Below are 26,915 nucleotides of genomic sequence, written 5' to 3'. Positions count from 1 at the left end.
CCATACTGTATAGGGGGCTGTGCTGACCATATTGTATAGGGTGCTGTGGTAGATATCATACTGTGTGGGGTGCTATGAGTGTCATTATGCTGTGTATATAAGGGGCTGAGGGGCCATTGTACAGTATCGGTACCATAATACTGTATGGGGTTCTGTGGGGGCCATCATATGGTTTATGGAGGGCTGTGGTGAACATCATACTAAATATGAGGGGCTGTGGTGGTGACCATGCTATATAATGGAGGGCTGTTGTGGACTTCATACTGTGTGGGCGATTGTGGTGACCATCTTACTGTGTAGGGGGACAGTGTGAGGAGGGGGTACAGTTTGGAGAGAGCAGCGTGATGGGCAGTATGAGGGCATAATGTGAAGAGGGGTCACAATGAATATGGAGAGAGGCGGACAGTGTGGAAATATAGAGGGGAATCGGTGGAGAGGGACAGCTATGGTATAGACCATGGTTCATAAGGGCGGATGGTGTGGTGGTTATAGCTGATGATGGTGGACAGTGGAGTGCTTATAGCTCATTAGGCAGACAGTGTATCTGGTGTATCTCATGAGGGCAGACATTGTGCAGGTCATATATCATAAGGGGCTTATTTATGTCATAGCATAGACAGATATTTTTATGCAAATAGCATTTTAATAACCCTATTAACACGTGGATGTGAAAAGTCGCCATGGCTTCTAAACAACATGGAGACAAAGAAAAAAAACAAAAAAAAAAACAACAACTTATAGAAGATGTCACCTATAAGGTACATGGATGTAAATGTTTACTTATTAATCCTAACTACATTTCATCAGTACTGAGGTTTCTGTATCATCTGCAGTCTGATATCGCTGATAACTCTCACCATCTCCTTACCATTTTTAAGGACATACAGGGAATTCATTAGATACGAGTGTATATGGGCCTGACTTGACATTACAATTGATTGTGCTAAGCTTGGTGATGTAGTCATGTTCTGATGGTGGTTCTGGTGATGTATTGATGTACTGATAGTGGTTGTGGAAACATATACAGTGGTTTGTGAAATTCACAACCTGGAATTTCATTGTTTTTTTGATGGTTTGCATTAGTTCATGTAAAGAACATTTTTTTTATAACTCAACCTTGACTTCTATGTCTCAACAACTATGTCCCTGACTTGTTTGGAGCTCTTATTGGACTTCATGGTGCTGTTTGGTTAGTGGTGCTGCTTGCTTCATGGTGTTGCAGCCGCTGTGCCCTTTCAGAAAAAGTGTGTATATACTGAGAGACCATGTAACATTTAGATAGCACACAAGGGAACTTCCTTGCACTAAGCATGTGACGTATGAAGGTAATTGTTTGCAGCAGAAATTTTTAGGGGCTTCATAACAAAAGGGGTGAATACATATGCACATACCAATTTTTATTTATTTTATCCCATTAATTTAATTTATGCCTGTATTTTTCTCACTTCACCAACTTAGACTATTTGGTGCTGGTGCTTCACACACAAATCGGTTTACAAAAATATTTAAACACCGGTTGTAATGTAACAAAATAGGTAAAAATCCATGGGGTGTGAATACTTTCGCAAACCACTACATGTACTGATGATTGTACTTTTGTACAGATTCTGGTTCTCATGATGTTTTCATGTACGGATTATGGTTGTAGTAATGTATTCATGTACTGATGGTAGTTCTGATGATGTATTTATCTACTGATTCTAATTCTGGTGCAGTATTCATGTACTGATGATTGATTGTTCTAGTGACCTTTTTATTTACTGATGATGTTTCTGGTGCCATCACCGAAACAGTCACTACATGAATATGGAACTAGAACCACCATCAGTTTTGTTGCAAACTGTATTTGTCACCTGACAGACGTAAAAATCATCATGCGTATTTCTTTATCTATAATGGGGTCTGTTTAGTTTCCATTAGGGTATCCTCCTAATCAGGGGCGGACACAGACTGTAGTGGGCCCCTGTGCAAGAAATTTTTGGGGGGCCCCCCCTGCGCTTCATAAGGCAACAAAGTTATGTAAACATAACCCCCCCATGTGCAGCTCTCATCCCCCCCATGTGCAGCTCACCCCCCCGATGCATCTCTCATCCCCCCCCCCGTGCATCTCTCATCCCCCCCATGTGCATCTCCCATTCCCCCCACTCCTAGTTAATTAATTGTATTTAAGAAAAATAAAACTTGTTATACTTACCCCCATGCGATCCCTGCAGAATCCTGGCGCTCGTCCACGTCGCTGCCACCAGGCTCTCCTGACGTTCGGCCATGTGACGGTGCCACATACATAGCCAACAGCTTTTGTTTTGGCCAAAAGATTTTTAAAGCCGCCACCACGATAAGGTAGACTCTTCTGGCCGGGCCCTACTCTAACCTATTAAAATTTTCTTAAAATATCCAATACTCTTTTTAGATATATTTTTATTTAGTTTTCTTTAAGGGAATGTGTCATATACATTTTTTTTTAAATGACCAATAATACCACATACAGGGAATACCGCCACACCATCACCAGACCACATATTACCACAACATAGTGACCGAATAATACCACACAGAAGGGAGAAAAACTGCCACACCATGACCAGACCACATATTACCACCACATTACTAATATTACCACCACATTACTAATATTACCATAAGTGTCATAATACACGGGAGCTCTATACATGGTATGTATAATGTAAGTGTCCAGGTAATCTAGTGATCACCAGTGACATTATACACAGGAGCTCTGTATATAGTGTCAGTGTACAGGTAATACAGTGATCACCAGTGACATTATACACAGGAGCTCTGTATATAGTGTACAGGTAATACAGGGATCACCAGTGACATTATACACAGGAGCTCTGTATATATTGTCAGTGTACAGGTAATACAGTGATCACCAGTGACATTATACACAGGAGCTCTGTATATAGTGTCAGTGTACAGGTAATACAGTGATCACCAGTGACATTATACACAGGAGCTCTGTATATAGTGTACAGGTAATACTGTGATCACCAGTGACATTATACACAGGAGCCCGGTACATAGTATATAGTGTAAGTGTACATGTAATGCACTGACTCACTGGTGACGTCTCTAGGTGAAGTCCTTCAGCTACGCTTTTCTCCTTCATCCAGCACAGACCGCCATCACGTCTTCCAGCCAGGACTCGTCTCTGCATAAAATAACACAGTTATCTAGAGCACATTCCCCAACTTCTACATTACGCAGCTGAATACAGACGTGCATCCACCATCAATATATGGTTAGTTATTATGCAACCTACCATTCCAAATATAAATTGTAATCCACCACGGTGCCCCCATTAACTGTAAATAGGCACTTAATATATAATTTAATTAGAACCTCTACTCTATACTTCCTGCTCCCCGCATTCATTATTTACATGCACCCCCTGCCCCAATTCATTATATCATGTCCGTGCTCTCCCCACCCCATCGTCATTTATCATTTACTCTCCCCCACCCCACATTCATTATGTGCAGCTCATTATCCCCCTACTCCTAATTCCCCCATGTGCAGCTCATTTTCTCCCAATTCCCCCATGTGCAGCTCTCACCCCCCCATGAGCAGCTCTCACCACCCCCCCATGAGTCCCTCTCTCATCCCCCTCCCCCACATGTGCCCCTCTCTCATCCCCCCCATGTGCAGCTCTCACCACCCCCCCATGTGCACATCTCTCATCCCCCTCCCCCACATGTGCCCCTCTCTCATCCCCCTCCCCCACATGTGCCCCTCTCTCATCCCCCTCCCCCACATGTGCCCCTCTCTCACCCCCCTCCCCCACATGTGCCCCTCTCTCATCCCCCCCATGTGCAGCTCTCACCACCCCCCCATGTGCCCCTCTCTCATCCCCCTCCCCCACATGTGCCCCTCTCTCATCCCCCTCCCCCACATGTGCCCCTCTCTCATCCCCCCCATGTGCATCTCTCATCCCCCTCCCCCACATGTGCACCTCTCTCATCCCCCCCATGTGCATCTCTTATCTCCCCCCATGTGCATCTCTTATCCCCCTCCCCCATGTGCATCTCTTATCCCCCTCCCCCATGTGCATCTCTTATCTCCCCCCCATGTGCATCTTTTATCTCCCCCCCATGTGCATCTCTTATCTCCCCCATGTGCACCTCTCTCATCCCCCCCACCCCATGTGCACCTCTCTCATCCCCCCCACCCCATGTGCATCTTTTATCATCCCCCCCCCCACGTGCACCTCTCTCATCCCCCTCCCTCCACGTGCACCTCTCTCACCCCCCTCCCCCCACGTGCACCTCTCTCATCCCCCTCCCCCCACATGTGCACCTCTCTCATCCCCCCCACCCCATGTGCATCTTTTATCATCTCCCCCCACCCCATGTGCATCTTTTATCATCTCCCCCCCATGTGCATCTTTTATCATCTCCCCCCACCCCATGTGCATCTTTTATCATCTCCCCCCCCCATGTGCATCTCTTATCTCACACACACACACACACACACACACACACACACACACACACACACACACACACACACACACACACACACACACACCTCCCATTCCCCCCACTCCTAGTAAATTGTATTTTGAAAAAAACAAAACTTGTTATACTTACCCCCATGCGATCCCTGCAGAATCCTGGCGCTCATCCAAATCGCTGACACCAGGTTCTCCTGCCTTCCGGCCATGTGACGGCGCCGTCACATGACCGGAAATCAGGGGAATCATGAAGGCGCTGCCGCAGGAGCGCAGCGCAGCGCTGAGATGTCCCGGACCCGGCGCTTAGCATGGGGCCGGGGGCCCCATGAGGAGAGAGACTCACAAGAGGGGGCCCCCAACAGGGCTCCAAGGGGGCCCCTACCGGCTGGGCCCCACACTGGAGTCAGGGCAGACATGCCCTGATGGCGGCCCTGCTGGAGGCTGGAGGGGCCCCCTCTCCCTCGGGGCCCCCGTTCAATGAACCGGCTGCACGGGCTTTAGTTCCGCCCCTGCTCCTAATGCTGCACACCTTAATTGAAACCAAACGGCCCCCATTATAATTAAGTTATTTGTGTCCACGGCTAACCTTGGGTTTGACATTTAAAATATAGGCTGTCAGGAATGAATATCACTATTTGTTCTTGTATTGTGTAAATGGTCTGCAAACTATAAATGATTCTACATCTAACTGTGAAATTGCACTTCCTTTTGAGCTTCGTCCCTAAAGTATATCATAATCATATTTTTTTTCCGTCTGAGCTTGTTACCTGACCCATTGGGGGGAGAGTGGAGGTGGTGCGTTAGGGGTCCTGTTACCTTAATCTCTGAGCTACTCCTTTATTTGGGGGCTGAGGTTTCATTGAGGGGGTGCAATTGGCTTCATCTGCCTAGGGCACCAAAATGCCTTGTCCTGGCCCTGCATTGGTGTCTTTTTTTTTTTTTTTCTTTTTTTATATGCACCCTAAAATCTTGTTTGCTTTTGCAACTGCTGCCTGACATTGAGTACTGCTGCTCAACTTACTTGTAACCAGAATACCCAAATTATTCTCCTGTACTGTAATCTCAAGTATATTTCCATCTAATGTATATGCAGCAATACGATTATTCCGGCTGTGGTGTATTACTCCACATTTATCAACATTAAACCTCATCTGCCATCTGTTTGCCCATATAGACATCTAATAGCTGTGTTTGCTCTGATTACCACAGAATCGTTCTTTAGGGTTGGGGCCCCCTTTAGAGGATAGTTATTATTATTGGGTTTTTATGTGTGGCCTTAGACTTGCATTTACAGAATTTGCATTGATTTTGACCACTAAGAAGGAAAGAGACAATAAAAAGTGAAGTTAGGCATCTTCTACATCCGCAGTATAATGAGGTTTCTGGGTTTATCATTGCTCGTCATATCTCTCCTTACAAGATATCCCCAGGATACACGTTCTTGCAGCTTGTAGAAAATGTGCAGACCGGTAGAACGAGACGTCTGGTGTTTGAGTTGCCGTTCATGGTTCACTTATCAGAATATTGATTTTATAAGGAAGATAAATGGGCGGCACACAGATCGTCTGACAGATATGGGTCACTGAGGGTGTACATACTTGTCCAGGATGTCTGCTCCCATCGATCTGACCTTAGATGTAGCAGAGTGCTAGGACAAGTTGTATAGAAAGACTCCGTTATTACACAGAAACCGGCAGATGAAACCTTTCAACCAGTACTAACGAGCAGATTCCGGCAGGAAGCCTTATTTCTCAGATGCAGTAATCCATGCCATATCTCCATTCTCCAGCCTGGGATATAGTGGGCTTGTGAGAGCCACCTTTGTGCGTCCTATATGAATTGCTGTGGTATTATTACATTATTGTAATGCTATTGCTATTTTTAGGGCAAATTTTATATTTTATTCTGTTCAGTAATAATGATATTTTACAGCTGGGACCCACCAGGAAATTGTAAAGAGTCTCCTATTACTGATTACTAAAACCCTATTTATCTGTTATGTAGAAGTGATAGAATTAAAGAGCACCGGTCATCGGGATTTACACCTCGAAGGTATTAGGAGCGCTTTATCAGCCTCCTACCTAATCCCCTCCTTAATGATGCATGTATTCACCTTCACGCTAAAACTAATTTGTCACTGCTGCTCCTGCCTGTTGTCACTGGACTAGTCCAGGACCGCTATTAATCATCGCCATTGTGTGGTGGAAGCACGCCCACAGCAGTGCAATGGACATCCCAACGTGCTCTCGGGTAGAGTAGTAAGGAGGAGAAGAAGCCATCCCTCTTCTCCTCCCTCCTCTCCCTGCACACGACTGAATGTCCGCCAAACTGCTGTGTGCCTGCTTACACTGCACAGTGGCGATGATTGACATCGGTTAAGGACAAGTGCAGTAACCGCAGGCAGGAAACGCAGTGACAATTAAACTTCATTTTACTTTTTAGGCTAATACAGGCATCATTAGAAAGGGTATTGGGTAGCAGGGTGATAAAATGCTCGAATACCTTCAAGGTGTAAATCCTGATGAGACGATATGACAGATATATTTACCGGATAATGTATGATCACTGCACCCTGACCGCTTGAAGCCCCCACGATCACAAGGACAGGGGTCTAAAAGTCACCTGTGTGAATGGAGTGGTAATGAGCATGTGCGACCACTGCTGATTATCATTACTGTTTATTGTCTATAGGTGTGTTGGTCACAACAGTATCGGTGGGAGGCTCAACAAAATTGGTGGACCCCAAACAGTCATACATTTATCCTGATATCTATGTGCATAAGCATATATAAGTTATTTATGGAAGACCCCTTTGATAATTACATACATAAAATAGTGCACATACAAAAATATATATATTTACCAGCACGTACCACCCTAACGAAGGCTTTCTTTTCATGAATCAGGAGCAATTACCCTGGCACATACCAGGGATGGCTCCAGGTTTTTCTGGGCCCTGGGCGTAAGAGACTCAGTGGGCCCCTTTAACACATACCACGATTCATGATGCACAGATACCGCAGAGAAATATATATATAGTACAATGTCGAAGATTTCACTTCTTACATTATATGAGGGATATCTGTTGTAAATTCTACAATGGCTCAGAAACCGGCGAATTCTCTCAACGCACAGTGCAGACCGGACAGTATAGTCCTCCATACAGTATTATGGGTCCCATATATTGCTCCACACAGGATACTGGTCCCCATATAACGCTCCACACAGGATACTGGTCCCCATATAACTCTCCACACAGGATACTGGTCCCCATATAACTCTCCACACAGGATACTGGTCCCCATATAACTCTCCACACAGGATACTGGTCCCCATTTAACTCTCCACACAGGATACTGGTCCCCATAGAAAGCTTCATACAGGATACTGGTCCCCATAGAATTCTCCATACAGGATACTGGTCCCTATAGAACGCTCCATACAGGATACTGGTCCTCATAGAACGCTCCATACAGGATACTGGTCCCCATATAACGCTCCATACAGGATACTGGCCCCCATATAACGATCCACACAGGATACTGGTCCCCATAGAACGCTCCATACAGGATACTGATCCCCATATAACGCTCCATACTGGATACTGGCCCCCATATAATGCTCCATAGAAGATACTGGCCCCCTTATAACGCTCCGTACAGAATACTGGCCCCCACATAATGCCCCATGCAGGATGTCACCCCCCATCCTTATAATGCCCCATGAAGGATGTCACCTCCCCCTCCCCCATATAATGCCCCATGAAGGATGTCACCTCCCCCTCCCCCATATAATGCCCCATGCAGGATGTCACCCCCCATATAATGCCCCATGCAGGATGTCACCCACCCATATAATGCCCCATGCAGGATCTCACCTCTCCCCCCATAAAATGCCCTATGCAGGATGTCACTTGTTCCCCCCCATCCATATAATGCCCCATGCAGAATGTCACCTCTTTCTACCTCCCCCTCCCCCCCCATTATAATGCCCCATGCAGGATGTCACCCCCCCACCCATATAGTGCCCCATGCAGGATGTCACCCCCCCCCATATAATGCCCCATGCAGGATGACACCTCTCCCCCCATATAATGCCCCGTGCAGGATGTCACCTCTCCCCCCATATAATGCCCCATGCAGGATGTCACCTCTCCCCCCCCATATAATGCCCTATGCAGGATGTCACCCCTCCCCTCCCCCCATATAATGCCCCATGCAGGATGTCACTTGTTCCCCCCTCTCCCCCTATATAATGTCCCATACAGGATGTCTTAGAGGCACAGGGAGAGGTAAGTATTGTGCCAGGGCCCTGAGCAAGCGGAGGGGAGCGGGCGCTGAGACCGGCAACCCACTTCTCACGGGTCCCATAGCACCGGGCTGCCTGACGGTGAGTGGGCCCCCACCTGCTCAGGGCCCTGCCACTTGCCCAGGTGCTGACGCCTGCCCTGGCACATACTATGGCAGGTTTTCTTTACCACTATTGATCACACAGCTGACTACTTTTTAAAGTATTACTTACGCTGGAATACTTTTGTTTTTCTAGCAGACGATCTACCTTTCTTAATCCTATAAATGCAAGTTGAGATTCAGTTGAATGTGTAATAGATTATAAGGGGTAATTTTATATTGGTACAATAGATTAAAGGATATGGACACCCATAGGGACACTTTTTTTTCTTAAATGCATGTATTTTGGGCTAAAAAAATAATTTTATTCAATTAGTGTAATTTTTTTTAGTGAAACATATTTTCCTTATTTAACCTGTGTGTACTAATGTCAACTCATTCTGCAGCCAGAAATTATCTGAGAATTCATCAGTGAGGTCATTTTGATGGAAGAGTTTGTAATTCTTTTTTGTGTTTTTTTTTTTTTTTTTTTCTGGGCTCCTTTCAGCATATTAATGACCTACTCAACTTAGATGTGGTCTGTAGCCATTAATCAGCAGGGATGAGCTCAGATAAAGTCAGATTTAAAAAAATAAATTACAAACTCATCAGAGCTAGCTGACTAATGGGGTTTCAGGTTACCCATTCTGCAGCGAGCAATAGTCATTATGACTCAGAAGCAAGGGAAGGCGAAACATGCAAAATATTTAATGAAACTGAATTGTAAAAGTGTTTTTGGCTAAGTTCACACGATTCGTTTTTGATGCATTTTCGCGACGTTTTTTTCCTCCACAGAAGCGCTGCTAAAACGCTTGTAATAGGTCTGCCAGGTACTGCAATGCGAATCCAGATGTGCTGTGTACATGATGCGGAAATTTGAGCTCCGGATTCACATTCTGGTAAAAACCGCAGCATGACCATTGTTTGGGCGTTTCCGTCGCGAATTCGCGCCCATTGACTTGCATTGAATCGCCGCAAACCCGCAGGTATAATAGCTATACCTGCGGATATGCTGCGTTTCAGTGAAAGTCAATGGGTGTGAAATTGCACTGGAAACGCGCTGCAGGTGGTACCCGGCTCGGAGAGAAGGACTACATCTCCTCTCATCCAACCGCCACTCTCGCTGATAACAGCGAGAGCAGCATGGATGGGAGGAGTGGTAGTCTGCCCTGCCCAGCCTGAGTGCCCGTAGTCAAAAAAAAAAGTGAAAATAAAAAAAATAAACCTACTCGCCTGTCCGCGGCTCCCCGTCCCCGGCAATGCTGTCACCCCGGCGGCCAGCGGTATACTGCAGTGAACTGAGCTGCCAGGACCTGCGCTGACATCACTGATCAGCTGATGCTCACCTGACCCTGGGATCATTCGCAAGAATGTTCCCAGGGTGGTAAGCTCACTGTGGCTGATCAGCTGATCTTCAGCTGATCAACCCCAGTGACCTCCTGCAGCATGTATACTGATAGGAGTGATTTTACACCCCTGTCATTATACAGTGCTGTCTTCTGCAGCAGTGACATCAGTGATCGCTGATGTCACTGCTGTAGAAGTGACCCGGATCGTCGTGGGACAATCGTTGGCAGTACGTGGACTACGTCGTTGGTGGTGGACAGGTGAGGGGATATGGTTGTTTTATAATTTTACATTTTTTTCAGAAGATCGATGGCTTCGCGGACTGAGTGTAATAAAAAAAAAAATTGTAGAACCGTGTGTTTTTTATTTCTTTAAAATACTTTCTCACTGTTTTTTATTGAAAAAGCCTCGACTATTTTACTACGCGGTTAGTAATGGGGGCGTCTAATAGACGCCCTCCATTACTAACCTGGGCTTCACCTCAGCCACCAATACAAGGCTGACGTGAACCCCAACCCCATTACCCCACTCGCCACCTCTACAGGGCAGTGGGAAGAGTGGAGGCTAAGCGCCAGATTTGGCGCATCTTATGGATGCGCCATTTCTGGGACTGCTGAGGGGTGATATTAATAGCCGCGGAGGGGGCTAGTATCCATGGTCCCTTGCCTGGCTATTAATATCAGCCCGCAGCTGTCTAGTTGAGCCTTTGTTGGTTAGATTTTATAGGGGGACCCCATGTCAATTTTTTCTGGGGTCCCCCTGTAATCTAGCCAGTAAAGGCTAAACAAACAGCTGTGGGCTGATATTAATAGCCAGGGAACATTGTTGACTAATGGCCCCTTCCCCGGCTACTAATATCAGCCCCCAGTGGTCGGCTTTCCCTCTGTTGGTTATGAAAATGACGTAGGAGCTCATGCCATTATTTTTTTTTTTTTAATTTTAGGCTCTGTGCCCACGATCCGGACTTAGCAGCGCTTTAGACGAATATTTTTTGCTGCGTCCAAAACGTTGCTTTCTATTGAACGCGGGTAAATCCACATGTGCTCACTGAACCATGCGTATTTACTGCGTTCTATACATTCTAGTGGTCAAATTTCTGTTGCGGAGACTAGCGACTCTGCAAGAGAATTTTACATGCTGTGGTCCTGAAAGACGTGCTGCATGTCAGTGTCCACGGGTGATCCGCAGCCTCTGATGCACGCATAGCGGACATGGGATGTCTAGGGATCCCATCCACTATGCCGTAACATCTGGACACTGCAGGTTTGACGCTGTATAAACACGCAGCGTCAAACCTGTAGTGGCTCCTGACCGTGGCCATGTACCCAAACTCACCCGCAGCATGTCAATTTCTGTAGCAGACACGTTAGTCTCCGCTGCAGATTTTGATTGATTTGAAGTGTCATTATATGCGGTGGATTCACATGTACCAACTACAAAAGTGCGGCATTAGAACACCACGTTTTGGACGCAACAAAAATACGTTGCGTCCAAAGCGCTGCTGAGTGCTGATCGGGGGGACGTAGCGGCTAACAAACCAGCTGTGAGATGTTATTTAATGGCCAAGGGCCATGTTTGCAAATGGCACCTTCCCAGGCTAAAAAATACCAGCTCACAGCAGCTGCATAAATTACATGCATAGAAATGCTAATGAAGATTGGGTGAATGGGACTAGCTGACACCCAGCTCTTTTGTTTGGTTATGTCAAGGTGTCAATCAGACCTTTTCATGACCAAAACTAATTAAAGTAAAGAGTTAAATAAACACACAGACACAGAGCAAACACTTTATTTGAAATACAGCAGATACATTATTTAATCATTCAAATTAACCAATATGCTCACCCCAGTTCTGACGGTAGTCCAAGGGTTTAAGCAATGTCCCACAAAATAACTTTATTAAGCTCCAAAAAAGCATTTATTGATGTACAAAAATGCTTAAAAACTTCATCAAAAACCGTGTCAAAAACGCCCAGCGTTTTTCCTGCCAAGGAGATGCAGAAACGCTCAGGAAATTTCTGCTTTAAATCCTGATCGTGTGCACATAGCCTTAGTCCAAAATAAGTGCGTTTCACTATTGTCTGTAACTTGCCATAAATGTAATTTGTTTATGTATTTTAAATGCTGCTGTTCTCCCAAATCTGGTGGTGGTTTTCTCCTTTCCCTGCACCGATACGTTCCTGAAATGACCAACTTTTTTCTGAGTGCAAATCCAGTCTTGTTAGCCAAGGAAGAATATTTAAGAAGATGCCCACAGAGAAGAGTTGCGGACCACTCCAACTGAGGGAAAAATACTAGATTTGCATAACAAAAAGAAAAGCACCAGATTCAGAACAGCAAAATTTACAAGAGGTCAAAAAATTACATATTTATTACACATGATAGATCCTCTTTTCTGCGGTATTATCCTTTTGTGAAATTGGTAAGGTTACTATAATTAGAAAGCATGAAAATAAGTAAGTTTTGCTTTTGACTTGCTTTTTCTATCTACTGTCCTTCTCCTGATATGAGCACTTTTATCTTACCTAGTGTACAGCATTCTGCCAAGGCGATCGACCACCAGTACCTGGCTGAGTATGAACAATAGTTACATTCCAGGAGCGGAGTTAACTCCGGAGATACCAGCCATCTCTCTCCAGCTCATTAATTTCTATAGAGCGGTTAGCTGCTCACCTCCATCCCCTGCATGTCGGCTTGTGACCGAACTGCTATCATCAGTTTTGCAAAATCACCAGTGCCCACCTGTCACTGCTTCTAGACTAGCTCTCCTAATCGCTGCTCTTACTTTCCTGAGCCGTGTGCTTGTTCAAAAGCCCTATTAACAATATATTTAGATGTTGAGATAATACTGTACGCTTCAGAACAATGACAGACTGTTAATGTGTCATACTAGCTAGCTGCTGACCAGAACTGTCACTCAAGGATGAGTGATCACCTCCCCCCACTCCCCTAAGCAACAAGGAACTTAGGAGAATGGAGAGCTGTGCGCTGCTTTACACCCATGTTGAGAAGTAACCCTTTAAGTATAAAAAAAAAAAAAAAAAATGCCCCTGACGGTGTGTCGATATCCTTGTAATATCACAGAATGTTTAGGATATCACATCTGTTTTTGAGGTTTCTAATCAAATTTTTTCTTCTCAGATGTTCACATTTCTAAACTTTCTTTTACAGTATTGTTGGAGATGGACTGGATTTAACTTTGGTTTTGACTTGTTGGTCACATACACAAATCGCTACATAATTTTCAAGAGGAACACCTTAAATCAGCCATGTAGTGGATCAGTCAGTCTGCAGCCACAAAGGAACATTGCATTCAGGTACGATAATGCACTTCTGTCATTAGTAGATGCAAGGAATCAAAAAAAACTTTTGTTTGCTGTTATAATTACAGATTACAACTAGAAACTGCTGGTACTTACCATTTAAGTCTAGACTTGTTGGTTATTTCACATTGCAAAGTTTGTCCTTAGTCTGCAGATTTAAAGAAAACATAGTTGAAGATTGAGGCCAGTAATGAGGGGACTAGCAATACTAGTCACTAGTCATGGAGGTAGGTCCCTGATGACTTCAACCCACCCTGCTCTGCTTCATGACAGGTCTCCCTTTTATGTGTGTGTAGGTAAAGACGAGTCATCCTAGCAGAGTGGCGTGTAGAGAAGCCGGTGGGACCCTACCTTTGTGACTTGTCTTTTTAGTCACTGTATCCTTGACCCCCATCTTCAACTATGCTTTCTCTGAAATGTCGCAGCATTTCAGAGCAAAACATAAATGTTTGGAATCAGTGACCGGCTTCTGCATTAATGCGTCCCGTGGCTTGAGCAGCATGAATCAATCAATTATAATAGCTACTTTCTTGAGTCATTACCGAGATCCTGGTGGTAATCATGATGATAAATGTTACTGTTGCAGATTTTAGCTTTCAGCAGTATTATCAGCTTTCAGATATTGTGGGGAAATTAACTGTTTTACCTGGGACATACAGCATTATCTGCATAATCACAGCTATTGGGCTACAAGGAAGGAACTGAAGCAAGCAAAACTGGGAGGTCACACAGTACAGAAGCATTAACAAACAACAACTGCAAAGGCCGGTTTCATATGTCTGTATATTTCCGGTACCGGAAAAAACCGTACTGGAGATATCCATGTGTGTCACGTGTGTGCCGCATCACACGGACTGGCGCCTGGGAATCAGCAGTACAGTTAGCACTGTTCCAAAGTGCCGGGTGCTGAACACTGCCCTCATCGTGGTTCCCTGCCGGCGCAGCGATCAGCACCAGCAGAGACAGTGATGAGGGTAATAGTAGTCTACTAGTCTCATCGTTGTTCCTGCTGGTGCTGATCGCAGTGCCAGCAGGAACCATGATGAAGGCAGTGTTCAGCACTCGGCGCTTGGGAACAGTGCTAACTGTACCACTGATGTCACTTTTGCGGACCGTGCATCCTCAAAAAAAATGGACATGCTAGCGTGTGGAGCACACGGACACAAAGTCCGTGGAAACATGCTGACATGTGCGCAGACCCATAGATTTGAATGGGTCTGCGTGTGTCAGTTTCTCCAGTACATGTGGAAACTGTCACCACACGTACTGGAAACCCGGACATGGGAAAGAGCCCTAAGACAGCGTCATCTATTGCCCACTCTATGCAGTCATCCCAACATAAGCCTGCAGCTGTTGTATGCTCCAACAGTTACTGAGACTTCAGGCTCATGCTTTCCTGCTTTGGTGTAAAGACCATCATGCACATTAGATTAGTATTGACCATTTTCAACGGTACAGACTGATCATTAGATTTGTGAGAGGGCTTCCTGAGTCAAGCGTTTGCCTGTATGGTGGAGCCGAAAGATAGATAGTTTTGGCACGTTGAGAGTCAGACTGTTATATCCTGGGTAAAAAACCCACATTACTTTTCGGGTTTTTTTTGGGCGTTTTTTCTTGAGCCATGCTTAATTTGAATATCCATTGTATTCGCAGGTTACGCTTGGTGTCCTTTGATACAAATGGTAAAGTAATTTGCAGTCGGACTAGTGGCTACCAGATCCTCAGCCTTGAGAAAGATCAGGTGCGTATTACATTCAATGGGTTGAGAGAAATAATCCAAAGCTCCAGTTGTGTTTTCTAAGGAGGTCGTGCTATAAATAAGTATGGAGGAGAATCTGGCTACCATTAATAAGACCACAGGGGGAAGGGAGATGGACAGTGACTAGAGACTATGCTGTTAATAAGACTGTAAATAGCATTTTTTTTTTTTTGCAAGGACCATCTCCGCTCGAACTACTGGTGTGTTTATTACCACTTCATCTAATCAGTACTAAGCAGTCACTTGAGGGTAAAGATCTGATCAGTCATTCATGCATCTGTGAAATATCTTGTTAGTGCAGATTGTGTTTTTTTTCAAAGTTGGGATTGTATTTAAGTAAGTGAGACTATATAATTGCTTTCATAGTGACATCTGTTTCTGCTGCTCTCCAAGTAATAATAACCATTATTTTTCCCTTCTTTATTTCCTGGTTTACAACTTCTGCTCAAGGGCTTCTGACGTTACGCTGGTATATACTGGCCAGTGGCGGCCGTTTAACACCTGCCAATCAGCTACACATTTGCTGATTGGCGGTCATTTGATAGTCTGTTTTAGACCGGCCATACACACATCTGATGCACACAGAACAATCAGTAATAGATCGTTTTGTGCGCATAGACTGTCATTGTTCTCGACCGCACAAGTGCTGTTTATACAGGACGATGAGCTGCCAAGAGTGATTTTTAGGCAAGCTTAAAAAAATAATTTCCCATAACAAACAAGCATTTTGCTCATTTGTTGGGTTATTGGCAGCCTGTTTATGCTAACCAATTATCAAGGAAATGAGCATTCACGATAATTTAATAATGCACATTTATGCTGGTCATAAACGTTTAATAGCTGTCTGCCGAACATTTGTTCAGCTGATCACTTTTCTTCCTGACAATCGACAAACATGCACATTCATATTGGCCAACTGTGCATGTGTCTAAAGAGAAAGAGATTTAGCCACAGGTAGAAACCAGCATGCCCAATCTCTGTCTCCCTCTTCATATGTCTTTTGGGGACAGTGGAAGTACCCTCCAATTCTCCATACACTTTACTCGGTCGGCTAGAAAAAAAAGACATACAGTGGCTTGCAAAAGTATTCACCCACCTTAGCATTTTTCTTGTTTTGCTACCTCACAACCAGGAATTTCATTGTTTGTTTTTTTTTGAGGGTTTGCATCAGTTCATGTAAAGAACATGCCCACAAATGTGCACATTTGGTGTTCGTTTTATTGTGAAGCAAACAACAAATAGGACAAAATAATTGAAAACTTCATTGGGCATAACTTTTTACCCCCTAAAGTCAGTTCTTTGCTGAGCCTCCTTTTGTGGCAATTACAGCTGCGAGTCGCTTTGGATAAGTCTATGAGCTTTCCACATCTTGCCACTGGGATTTTTGTCCATTCCTTAAGGCAAAACTGCTCCTGCTCCTTCAAGTTAGATGGTTTCCTCTGGTGAACAGCAATCTTCAAGTCTGACCACAGATTCTGAATTGGATTAAGGTCTGGGCTGTGACTAGACCACGGCAAAACATTTACACGGTTCCCCGTAAACCACTCTAGTGTTACTTTAGCATATAATTTGGGTCATTGTCTTGTTGGAAGGTGAACCTCCGTCCCAGTCTAAAATCACTGACAGACTGAAACCAGACTTTGCTCAAGAATATCCCTGTATTTCGCACCATCCATCTTCCTTTAGACTCATACCATTTTCCCTGTCCCTGCTGCCGAAAAACATCCTCACAGCATGATGCAACCACCATGTTTTACTGTAAGGATGGTGTTATTTGGGTTATAAGCTGTGTTGGTTTGGTGCCAGACATAGCGTTTACCTTGGTGGCCAAAAAAGTTCACAGCACCTTCCTCCATACATTTGGTGAGTCTTCCACATGTCTTTTGGCAAACTTAAAACAAGCCTTACAATTTTTGTGTGTAAGTAAAGGCTTTTTCTGCCCACTCTTCCATAAAGGCCATCTCTATCGAGTGTATGGCTTATTGTGGTCGTATGGACAGATACTCCAGTCTTTGCTTGGGAACTCTGCAGCTCCCTCAGGCTTACCTTTGGTCTCAGTGCTGCCTCTCTGATTAATGCCCTCCTTGCCTGGTCTGAGAGTTTTGGTGGGTGGCGCTCTCTTGGCAGATTTGTTGTGGTACCATATTCCTTCCATTTGATAATAATGGATTTGATGCTGCTCCAGGGGATCATCAGATTGGGATATTTTTTTTATAACCCAACCCTGACTTGTACTTCTCAACAACTTTGTCCCTGACTTGTTTAGAGAGCTCCTTGGTCTTCATGGTGTTGTTTGGTTAGTGGTGCCTATCGCTCAATGGTGTTGTAGCCTCTGTGGCTTTTCAGAAAAGATGTTTATATACTGACAGACCATGTGACACTTAGATTGGACACAGGTGGACTAAGCATGTGACTTATGAAGGTAATTGCTTGCACCAGAAATTTTTAGGGGCTTCATAACAAAAGGGGTCAATACATATGCACATGTCAATGTTTAGTTATTTGATCCCTTAAATGTAATTTATGCCTATATTTTTATCTCTTCACTTCATCAGCTTAGACTATTTAGTGCTGATGCATCACACAAATTGGATTGCAAAAATATTTAAACACGGGTTGTAATGTAACAAGATAGGTAAAAAGTCAAGGGGCGAATACTTTCGCAAGCCACCGTACACTTTTTTTTTTTTTCCTTCAATAAGCGCTACTAGCAACATATTCCGCCGTGTGCATATACAGTGAGATGTGGCACATCTTTCTGTCGGACATTTTGTAGATTGCACAGTGTTGCAAGGGTTCTTCAGAATTACAGCATTGATGGCTTATGCTGTGCATCAAGTATCAGACTGTTGAGAAGTCTGACTCCAGGTAGTGGAACAACATATATTCAGACATTTATGAACTTTCTGTGCGTATGCTTTAATGAGGATCTTTCACTAGTTTGAGCATGTTAAACTAGCCACATAAATTTTTATTTTTTATTTTCTCCTCTCTGTTGTGGCTATATTAGCTTGTAAAGTTTAAGTTTAATTTATGTTACAGTTTACTTGGGTGTTACCAGAGATTTGTCTCTGGGGGCGTGTACTTCTTCTCCTGCATGAGGCTGACCAATCATATGCAGGCAGCATCATTGTGGGGAGAAAGGAACACGCCCTCCTCTCCTCACTGATCTCTGCAGCTACTGTGTAGAGATACAGCAGAGCTGAGTTATGTATCATTACAAACACTTCCAGATCTCATCTCGGGTTAGTCAGTGTGGGGAGGAGGGGAGATGAGAGCCGACAGCTGTGTGAGATGAGATCTGCAATGGTTGTAATTGTAATGATACATAACACTGCATTTACTGTGTAGAGATACAGCTGAGCTGTGTTCTTAAGACATTAACAATAAAATAAGTTCTGTCTGTGAGGCTTTGTTCTCTAATACATCAGGCTCAGTGATATTTCCACTTCATGGGACACGTATTGAGACAGTCCATCAAGCCAGATGACACCATTCCTAGTAGTTTGCTACACGAAGAGTTTCAGGCGCTCTGACATTTATGATGCTTGGACAGCAGATTTAGCGAAAACATACATTTGCAGGCAGCTGCCCCATGTCTCGGCTCCAACATAGTTTTAATATGCAAATGATGCTTTTTGATTAGATGGCTTGCTATACTGTGTATTGAAGTGTTACACTGACATATGGGTTTGTTCATATTCACTTGACTGTTGATTTTGGTGAACAATGAAAAATAGCATTGCTTCTGATTGATACAGAAGTAAGACCCCTGCACCTGCGAATAAGGCACTTTGCGAAATGTTTTTTTTTTTTTGCCAGAACACCTCTAAAAATTAATTCCAAAAAGACAAAGATAATAGTTAATTAATGCCAGCCACCCAGACAAATGTCAGATCACCAAAGAAAATAAAATGTGCATATGACCTATTAATGATTTTTAAGAAATCCTTTTTATTAGGTGCATACTAAAAACGGCCATAACTGCACAATAAATAGATGATAAAGGAGTCTTCACAAGAAAGCAGAAGATGGGTAGCTCCGCACCGCCAAAGTCCAACTTAAAATCAGTAGATTACAATAAGCAGAAGTATTTCACCGTATATGAAACCAGCCGCATACAGATCACAGGGTTTAGGCTTGTGGAAAAGGGGCACAATGAAAACTGGTAGGAGTCAATACGGTACATAGTTGGTGATGTAATGAGCATGTTTGGACCAGCCAGAACCACCACATAAAATATTTTATGCCGGTCATTGCCTTGGGTACTGTATACACTACCTGCTTTTTACGGTCCTCCATACCGGCTGCTTTTTAAGGCAGTCTAGACTAGAACACAATTCGTGGCTGATGGTCATTCCCTTCGTTTATTTGCAGCTTACTCTGCTGAGCTCTAAAAACTGCTTTTTTAAAAAATGTTTTATTTGTGTAGATATGTTACATGCATTCTCTACAGGTCAGATTTAGAGGAAATTTTACTGCAAGTATCTTCACATCATAGGGAAAACTATTTTATTCACATTGGCAAATTAAGGTTCTCGATGCACCGTTGTGCAAATTTTTTTTTCTATTTAATTTTTTATACCTCTGTCTCCCTTTCTTCCGATTGACAGTGCTGGTATTCCTTGAGTTTCCCTGTTTGCACATGGAAACGCATTCATGTGATTTTTGCGCTTGCACACAACCTCCCCTCCTGTGTCCTGACATCGCTCGCTATACTTCTACCCTTGGAAGTGTGTCCGAGCGGCTTCAGTGGCAGCAGGGATGGCTGTGTGCGGGTTATGTCCTTATTTTACAATACCATTTAGGGTTTATAGACTCCCTTGTCTTTTAAGTATCTTGGGGCTTTTGATGGGCTAGCAGAGGTCAGTGTGATGACTAAAGCTTAGATGGCCACAAATCCAGTTCTAGTATCTTGGTGTTTTGTCAATCATGGATGTCTGTCTGTGCATTTAGTGTGGCAGACAAACCTGCATAGAAAATAAGCTATATTTTATTTTACTTATATAGTGCTTTACAGACCTTGTCACTGTCCCTATTGGGGCTCACAATATAAATTCCCTATCAGTATGTCTTTGGAGTGTGGGAAAAAACTGTAGTACCCAGAGAAAACCCACACAAAGATGAGGAGAACATACAAACTCCTTGTAAAACTGCTGCTAACTACTGAGCCGCTATGATGTTGTACCGAACAGATGTAAAGATAAAGGCGTTTAGTTCTAGTAGCAATCTACTTTACCTCTGCTCAATTCCCCTACGAGTCTTACAGTGTACCTATCATTTAAAGGGAATGGATCGTCAAATAATGATCTGTCATTTTAAATAATTGGTGTTAAATTTATTTTTATTTTTTTCATTTTTTGGCAAAGTTTTTTTTTCCCTTATTTTAAGATTACAATGACAGGCAGCAGCTCTATATAGTGTAGATTACACAGGATCCACCAATCACAATCAGAGCTCCTGCTTCCCCTCCCTTCAGTGACCTTTGCACTTGCTCACTAGATATTTCGGCTAAATGATCGGGTCAGTCAGTCTATTAGTGCTAATGTCCTGGAAGAACAGGATGAATGAGTCTAGAATAAGCCTCATCTCCAGTGTTAAAACCGCATTTTTAAATACAGATTGTGAAAAAAATTATATATAAAAAATAAATTGCCAAAAAATACATTAAACACAAAATCCTATTTTAATGGGTTACTTTCTGAAGATACTTTCACTTTTAAAGTTTTTACAAGTTAGAGATTTCTGGCAGTGATTATGCTTGGTGCCGAGATCTCGCCAATCACTGAAACAAAAGGGCAGAAACTCTTTGCTGCCATTGGCATCCCATCCCATTTTGTGGTTTCCCTTTTGAGGTTGGTCATCAGGCTAGGTACTGTATCTGCTAACTATGAATATGGAAGCCTTAAGGGCACCATGTGTGAATAACTCCTTCCTCAAGCCATCTTCTAGGCATCTCAGCACGTGGACCCACCGCCTACTTAATCCTGCAAATACCTGGCCTATAACTTGTATCTTACAGACCATCGTGTAGGCCTGGCCACCCAGTATATTTAATTCTCCTGTAAAAACTGCAACTGCATAAAAATCCCAGTGAAATAACCCATTGTACAGGTTTCAAAATCCATATGTGGATTTGTTATGGAAAATCTGCCTGAAGTCCGCAACTTGTGATTTACTGTTAAAGGGGTGAGAGCAGAGGTCAGACGAGGACTTCACATCTCCTCCAGCTTAGTTCCTTCTTTCATTAATTTCTCTGTTTTCACTGATTAATCTGATTTATCTGCAGGAACAAGTGGTGATGAATCTGGACAGTCGCCTGCTCGTGTTTCCTCTCTACATCTGCTGCAACTTCCTTTACACATCCCCTGAAAAACGAGTGGAGGCAGAAGGTCAGGTGGAAAGTCCAGACATCTAAAAGGGACCACTGCCTACATGAAGAACTCGATATGGAATCAGACAAAAGGGAACATTTTCAGTTGTTTTGCCTTTTAGGTTTATTTTGTTGACACTTTGTCTATAATAGTGCAGACAACAGAAGAGCTGTAACCGATGGACTTGCACTGCAAGATGTATATCTAATCACCACCTCAGAATGTAGGCTCTTCTGCCAAACAAGCCAAAAGTGTCTATGGAATACCCATTATATTCAAAGATGAAGAGTCTGTGTTTTTTTTTGTTTTTTTTTTTATCAATTTTAATAATTTTTTATTTTTCTGACTCGTATTCTGAAGGTGCAAACATCCTGCTGTGCAGTTGTTGTGTTTTTTTACACTTTGTATTTAAATTTCTGCTGCGATCTGCACATGGTGAGGTTGTGCGGAACTGCGTTTGGCGTCAGCAGTAAGATTTCTGTTGAGTTTTCTTTTTTTCCTAAAGATGTTCACCCACAAGCCTTAAAGATCTTCAACCCTCTGCTGGCCTATAGAGTAGCGAAAGACATAAGAAGGTCCTGTTGACCAATGTTGGCTTCTTATCAGAGGTATGAGGTCAGATGTTCTGTAGTCTTCAGACTGTTTGTAATCCTTACACATCGAATCGAAATGAAATAAAAACAAAGATTGATGAATAATTGCTAAGGTAGTCCTGGACTCCATGTTTAGAACCAATCCAAATTGTCCACAGTAAGGTCTTCAAGTGCAGTTAGCCTGGTCAGATATGATGAGATTTCTTTCAGATTCCTATGATCAAAGCAACATCCCTCAGATCGGAGATCCTGGCTCCTCTAGCATATCCGGACGTATTCTTCTGGAAAACCTCAATGGTGATCTGCTGCAGTGTTGCATTAGATCAAAACTATAACACCATGTATTGCCAGTAATTTAATGAAACTTTAACACTTGGCTGTTTACACCTAGCTGCTATGTTCCATTTGACACTAAGGGCACAATTCTCAAGATCGGCAGCCTTGATGAGGGGTGTGGTGGAGTCAGACGCTCCTGATTCGTGATGAGGTGTACCCGTCTTCATTAATCTGGAGCTTCTGAAGAGTGGCGTGCGCCTCCTTGTGCTACACCAAAAATTTTACTCCAGTCAGGTACTGGAGTGAGATATCTGGTGTAGGAAACTCCACAACTCTTCATGAGTTAGATGAGCTATTGGCCTCCTGCCCCTGTTTTCCAAAGCTCTGTCCATTTTGGCGTAGTTGGGAGAAACTGGTGTGAGGACACCAAAAGTCACAAAATTTAGGCGCGACTCTGCTCATTGATGAGCTCATCTCCAATGGAAGTGAATGGGGTCTGAGCTGCTGCTCCTTAAACCGGCCACTACACAGTGTACTGATCTGTTGTAATCTCGCTCCGTACACTGTTTACATCTGGATGCAACCTGCTCATGGGTGGGACTGCTGGGTGCTGGATCCCAAATTATATGCTTTTGTTGACTTGTTGTGAAGCTAGTTCATCAATGACTACATTTTGGAAAACCCTTTTAATACAACCTCTTGAAGTGTCTACTAATGACTACTTTTAAACCAACCGACTGACATTATGTAAAGAACAGTAGGTTAGTCGGTGAGACTGGAGACACTTCCATTGTTTTTCTCCTTTTGTTACATTTTACATTACCCTACTGGATATTAGAAGCATAAAATACTTTGAGGTCTGCCGTAGTGCTTAATTTATATAGTGTCTTATATTTCCTGTTACAAAAGAAATGGTTACACGGTAAGCGGCAATTCAAGAAACACATTCCGTAGGTTTCTGTTACAAAATTAGGATAATGCAGCCCTAATGTTAATGATACTACTTGTGCTACTTGAGCCATGCATTTAGATTTGTCCAGGTCGCTGATAATGTATTGCCCAAAGCACATTAAAAAAAATTGCATATTGGTATTGGCTTTTAAGTGCCTTTACTTTCCCTCTACAATGTCATTTTGTTGTTTTTTACTGTTTTGTTTTTTTTTATGAAAAGAGGCTACTGAAGTGCTTCTTGTGAAATGTGACCGTGGTAGCTGCATATATCGATGTAGAGCACGTCTCCTCTCAATGTAAGGGAGGAATCGAGTACATAATAATTTCCCATTGAGGTCAGTAACTCTTCCTTTTCTCAATAATATTACACTTACCTCAGATTATATATATATATATATATATATATATATATATATATATATACACACACACACGTACATATTTACATGATCACACATCAACATTGAAATTGCAGCACCGAGAAGGAAAAGCCGTGGAATTATGGAAATCACAGGAATGATAGATATGTTAAAGGGGTTGTCCACTACTAGGGCAACCCCTTCTCATTCCTCATGTTTGGCACCGATAAAATAAATCACTTATACTCCCCTCCCATGCCGTGGTTGTTCCAGCAGTGTCGGCACTCGCGATCCCAGGCTCTCATGCGGTTGTTATGATTCATGAGTCCTGCGCCCAATCACCGCTGTCGTCATTGTCCCCACATTCGGATGTATACGTAATTATGAGCAAGTGAGAGCTCCTCTTGATCACTAATAAGTCTGAAGACGGTGACACCAGTGCTGATTGGGTACACATGAGGTTGTAATGTCATGTGAGCCCTGCGCCCAATCAGCACTGGTGTCACTGCTAGAGCGGTGCTGGAACGGGAGGTGAGTATAGGTGCTTTCATTTTATCGGGACCAAACATGGTGAATGAGAAGGGTTGTCCTAGAGTGGACAACCCCTTTAATGAAGTGCAAATGATGAAAAATGGAAACAAAATGTTCAAAATATCTATTTTATTCCACATAGAGTATTAGTGCCAAGTGCAAAAATCCCCGCACTTACATGCTATCAATGAGGTTATTAATGGTTGCCTGAGGAATTTTCCTGCCACACTGAATGCACTTGGGCAAATCATCAAGATCTGCTGCTGGCAACTCCCTTTGCAATTTCCGACCAATGACGTCTCAGATGTGCTCGATGGGAGACAAGTCCAGAGATGCTGCAGACCCTGGTAGCATGTTTGAGCCACGCACACTGCTCACAGTAACGAGGAATATGTGGCCTTGTGCTGATGTGTTGAATAACGGCTCTTGGGACACTGGAGAAATGGCTGTGCCACTGGTTCTATGACCAAATATTTCAGGTACACTATCAGCTTGTTGTTACATTGAAGACTAGAGGGGTCTGGTTATTGTTCATTATCCCAGCGTCTCTTGACTTGCCTTCTATTGAGCACACCTGGAACGACTATAGTGGGCAGTTGCAAAGGGAGTTGCCAGCAGCAGATCTTGACGATTATCCTGTGTATTTAATGTGGCAGAACATTCCTCAGACTACCATTAATAACTTCACTGATAGCAGTCAAGGTGAGTAAGTTGCGGGGATCTTTGCACGTGGCACCCATACTTTGGACTGAATTAAGCAAGATGTTTTGAAAATTTGTTACCATCGCTAACATGTCTATCCATCCTCTCCTGAGCTTGCAGGACCTCATTGCCATCCCTTGGGGTTTGTTAACCACTCACATTATGCCGTACGGTTGAGCATTATGGGCGCTATTTGATGACCTCTGTACAGGGCATGATAACGTTCCATCTCCAGCAATGCTGTCCAACCGAGGCTGCACATATCTCCATGATCATCTCTACAGCTCTTCACAATTTAAAGTGCAGAACAACCTACTACCTTGTTGGATGCAGCATAATATCTCTAAATATATGTGAATAATTTCCAAATATCCAGATGTGAATCCAAACTGGTTTAAGTGATTTATATATAGTCCATTCTGAGGCATGTAATTCTGACCTATGATAATAAAAATCCCTCTGAAGGAATCACAATAATTGACCTGTTTATATTGTCCTGAATTTATTGCAAGTGACACTCCAAAGCAAATGTATTAAACATGCCCAGCATGGGCTTTTATAGAGGTTTTCACAAGATTGACGATGCTTTGCAGAGATCGGGCATTGCATTCATCATCTATGGGGCAACCCCTTTAAACTACCAAGTCTCTTACCAGTGCCCATCTTAACAGCTCCTCTTCATGCAACCTTCTGTGCCCCTTAGATTGATGTAGGATATGTAATCCAAATTAGGCTACTTTCACACTTGCATTTGGACACTGGTCTTTCAATTCAGTTGTTTTGATGATCAGACAAGTGGAATTAATATGGAAAAAGGATCTGATTCCTAAGTGACGCAAACAGAAGCAGAGGGACCCCGATGATTGTTAGGGGCTCCATCTGGGTTCTGATGTGTCTGTTTTTAGAATGGAAGAAAAACTTCTGCATGGTGCATCAGAACATTATTTCCACTTGTTTGTTCCTAAAAATGTAATTGACAAATGGAATATCAAAATGCAATTGTGAATCTAGCCTTTTTCTTGAGCAAGAAGGGCTGCTTCACAGCTGGCCCTGAGGATGGTCCGGAACTGCCCATCGGACTGCTCGCTTACCGTTGGCATGCTATGCTGAAATTTCAATTTCTAGGTTTGCCGACTGCAGTAAAGTGATAAGCCCTAAGGTAATAAGATGGTTAAGAATGTGACCCCGCCACTTTGTAATCTAATAATCGCAGAAGAGGCAGGCCAAACAACAAGCCGTAGTATTTTTTACACTTCCTTTATGATGGTTTTGCATTATTAAATGATTTCCATACGTTTCTATGACTATCCTATAATCCACAATTGTTAATTTGGTGCCTATTGGCCTCGGTAAACTGGTTTAGAAGAACTTTACTGGACTTATTAACTGATATACAGTTATAAAGCCTACTGTAACAGACCTTTTTAATATAAAAAGTTTCAGTATGTGCACGTATGACTTACATGTGGCGGCTTTTCCATTTCTGGTACAATGTTTCCGTGTTAATATTTTTATAAATCTTTGTGAATATGTACATGTGGCTCTGACGACTGTTACTATAAACCACTGTGAGTTTCATTTAAGATGATCAGGCCTGGTTCTCAGCAGATACTATAACTTTTTGTATACTTGGCACATATTACTTAGATTTGGGACTTATGAAGAGGGAAAGTTTTCTTTTAGGAATTCTCCTGTCCCCCTATTATTCTGGGGGGCTTATCACCATTGGCAAGCAGCAGTAAGGCCTTGGCATACCCCTTCTACGCCTGTATTATAAATAATATTTTTCTTGAATTTAGGCATAGAAGGCTACATTTTTGCTTTGTGCATTAGCCATTTGCC

General features: G+C 43.2%; 1 protein-coding gene across 8 annotated transcripts in view; it reads left to right on the top strand.

Moving 5' to 3' along the window:
• The window catches only part of GMCL1 (germ cell-less 1, spermatogenesis associated), a 133,393-nt gene extending 106,895 nt beyond the window's left edge, over positions 1–26,498 (top strand). For all 8 annotated transcript variants that reach the window (XM_073653607.1, XM_073653600.1, XM_073653603.1 and 5 more), the window contains 3 exons: positions 13,377–13,522; positions 15,182–15,269; positions 21,577–26,498. In XM_073653607.1, the coding sequence (XP_073509708.1) occupies positions 13,377–13,522; positions 15,182–15,269; positions 21,577–21,705 (363 nt within the window). In that variant the 3' untranslated portion in view covers positions 21,706–26,498. The remainder of the gene's footprint in view (positions 1–13,376; positions 13,523–15,181; positions 15,270–21,576) is intronic.
• The last annotated feature ends 417 nt before the right edge of the window (positions 26,499–26,915 follow it).

Source organism: Phyllobates terribilis, unplaced genomic scaffold (assembly GCF_046119375.1).
Source record: "Phyllobates terribilis strain yellow unplaced genomic scaffold, ASM4611937v1 Scaffold_11__3_contigs__length_659146591, whole genome shotgun sequence".
NCBI lineage: Eukaryota > Metazoa > Chordata > Amphibia > Anura > Dendrobatidae > Phyllobates > Phyllobates terribilis.
Note: the sequence above shows the minus strand (reverse complement) of the source record. Positions and strands in the feature narration are given on the sequence as shown.